This window comes from Acanthisitta chloris, unplaced genomic scaffold (assembly GCF_000695815.1).
Source record: "Acanthisitta chloris isolate BGI_N310 unplaced genomic scaffold, ASM69581v1 scaffold32247, whole genome shotgun sequence".
Lineage (NCBI taxonomy): Eukaryota > Metazoa > Chordata > Aves > Passeriformes > Acanthisittidae > Acanthisitta > Acanthisitta chloris.
Window position 1 is genome coordinate 12,966 of NW_008681482.1, and position 1,510 is coordinate 14,475.

The 1,510-nt window shown below is 50.2% G+C and overlaps 1 protein-coding gene across 1 annotated transcript in view; it reads left to right on the forward strand.

The window, feature by feature from the left end:
* ALKBH5 (AlkB family member 5, RNA demethylase) overlaps positions 1-178 on the forward strand; it is a gene marked incomplete at its 5' end in the record, with an annotated part of 13,139 nt that extends 12,961 nt beyond the window's left edge. Inside the window, one exon of the mRNA XM_009078130.1 lies at positions 1-178. This exon is cut by the window's left edge and continues 5 nt beyond it. Within this exon, the coding sequence (XP_009076378.1) occupies positions 1-178 (178 nt within the window).
* Between the last annotated feature and the right edge of the window lie 1,332 nt (positions 179-1,510).

The following is a 1,510-nucleotide window of genomic DNA, read 5'->3' on the forward strand; positions in this document are numbered from 1 at the left end:
GATTCTAGAAATGGATAAAGAGGAGAACAGGCGCTCGGTCCTCTTACCAAAACATAGGAGACGGAGCAACTTCAGCTCCGAGAACTATTGGCGAAGGTCTTACGAGTACACAGAGGACTGTGACGAGGAAGAGGAAGATGGCAGCCCAGCCAGGAAAGTGAAAATGAGGCGACACTGAGGATTGCACTTTCCAGGCTCGTGGAGCTGATGAGATTGGCCTCCAGTCTGTGAAAACTTTCTCCTCCCTCTGGCTATCTTCCATCTAGCTTCAGTTTTGGTTTTTCCTTTCAGGCTGAAGAGTAAACAGGAAGGATCTAGTGATTCGGTTTTATGAATGGAGGAATGCTGAGACATACGTAAGGATGGAACATGTCCAGTGCACATGGTGTCCTGAGTCATGGGTCAAGTGGGCATCTCTCCCTTAGGAAGCAGATAAAGTTATGCCAGGCTGTCTGTTGGGATTTCTTTTGAAAACACCAAAAAGTTTTAACTGTTTCATTGCGCAAGATGCAAGAATTGTATTTTTGTTTGAGGTTTTTTTGTTGGGTTTTATTTTCCTTTGCTTTAACTTTCTTCCTTTCCAAATGTTCTAAATATGATGTTTGACTCCAGGGGCTGAAATTCTGTGGTGGCCTCGTATTCCTTGTTTCACCAAAGGGCTTCTTGGTCTGCTCTTACCTGGTGGTTGTTGGGTCTGTTTTAAGGCTGCCCTGCAGTAACTGGAAGTTTGAAGCTTTGCCGTCTCTCTTACTGCGATCAATTTCAAAGGGTTTAGGACATTTTTGTTGCACTTTAGTGTTTTAAATGCTGTAGGTTTCCTTTCCAGAACCTTTTCCCAAGCCAGCGTGGGCTCACAGCCTGTGTCCCTGTGCTGCCCTCTCCGAGAAGAATGTACTAGAGCTCTGGTTTCTCAGTGCTGGTCTGACCAGGGATGTGTTTTGGTTGAGGAGGAAGGAGACGTGGCTGGCTTCCCTGAGGCTGGCCCAGCATTGTCCCGAGATCCATATTGGATCCTCGGGGCTGCCGAGTGAGGGATCGCATTGAGTATGTGCTGCTTCCCAGAGCTGGGGATAGCTGAGAGAAGTAGGAGAGATGCTGTGCTTGGGAGGGGATGTGCCTTGGGACCCCCCGAGAGGAGCTTTTCTCCACTGCCCCTTCCAGGTGAGGAGAGTAGAGACAGCACGGTGTCTCTTCCCGAGGGACTGGCCGTGCTCTGCCGGAGCAGGAACAGACATGGCCTCGGGCGCCAGGCAACTTGGCTTTGGTCTGTCCCCTCCAAGGCTGGGACGCTTCAGGGGTCTGGTTTGGCCCCAGTTCAGTGCATCCAGCAGTTAGTGCTGCAGCAGCTGCCTGGCTTATCCCTGCCTGTATTCCCTGGGGTTGGGAGTTTTCTGCCTGCTACAGGAAATGCTGAGAAGAATCAGGCATTCACCCCACAGAGTTGTGTTAGAACATCTGCCTTCATCCTCCTCTTCTCCCACCTGGTTTGTGTTAGCCCAGACCAAACCCT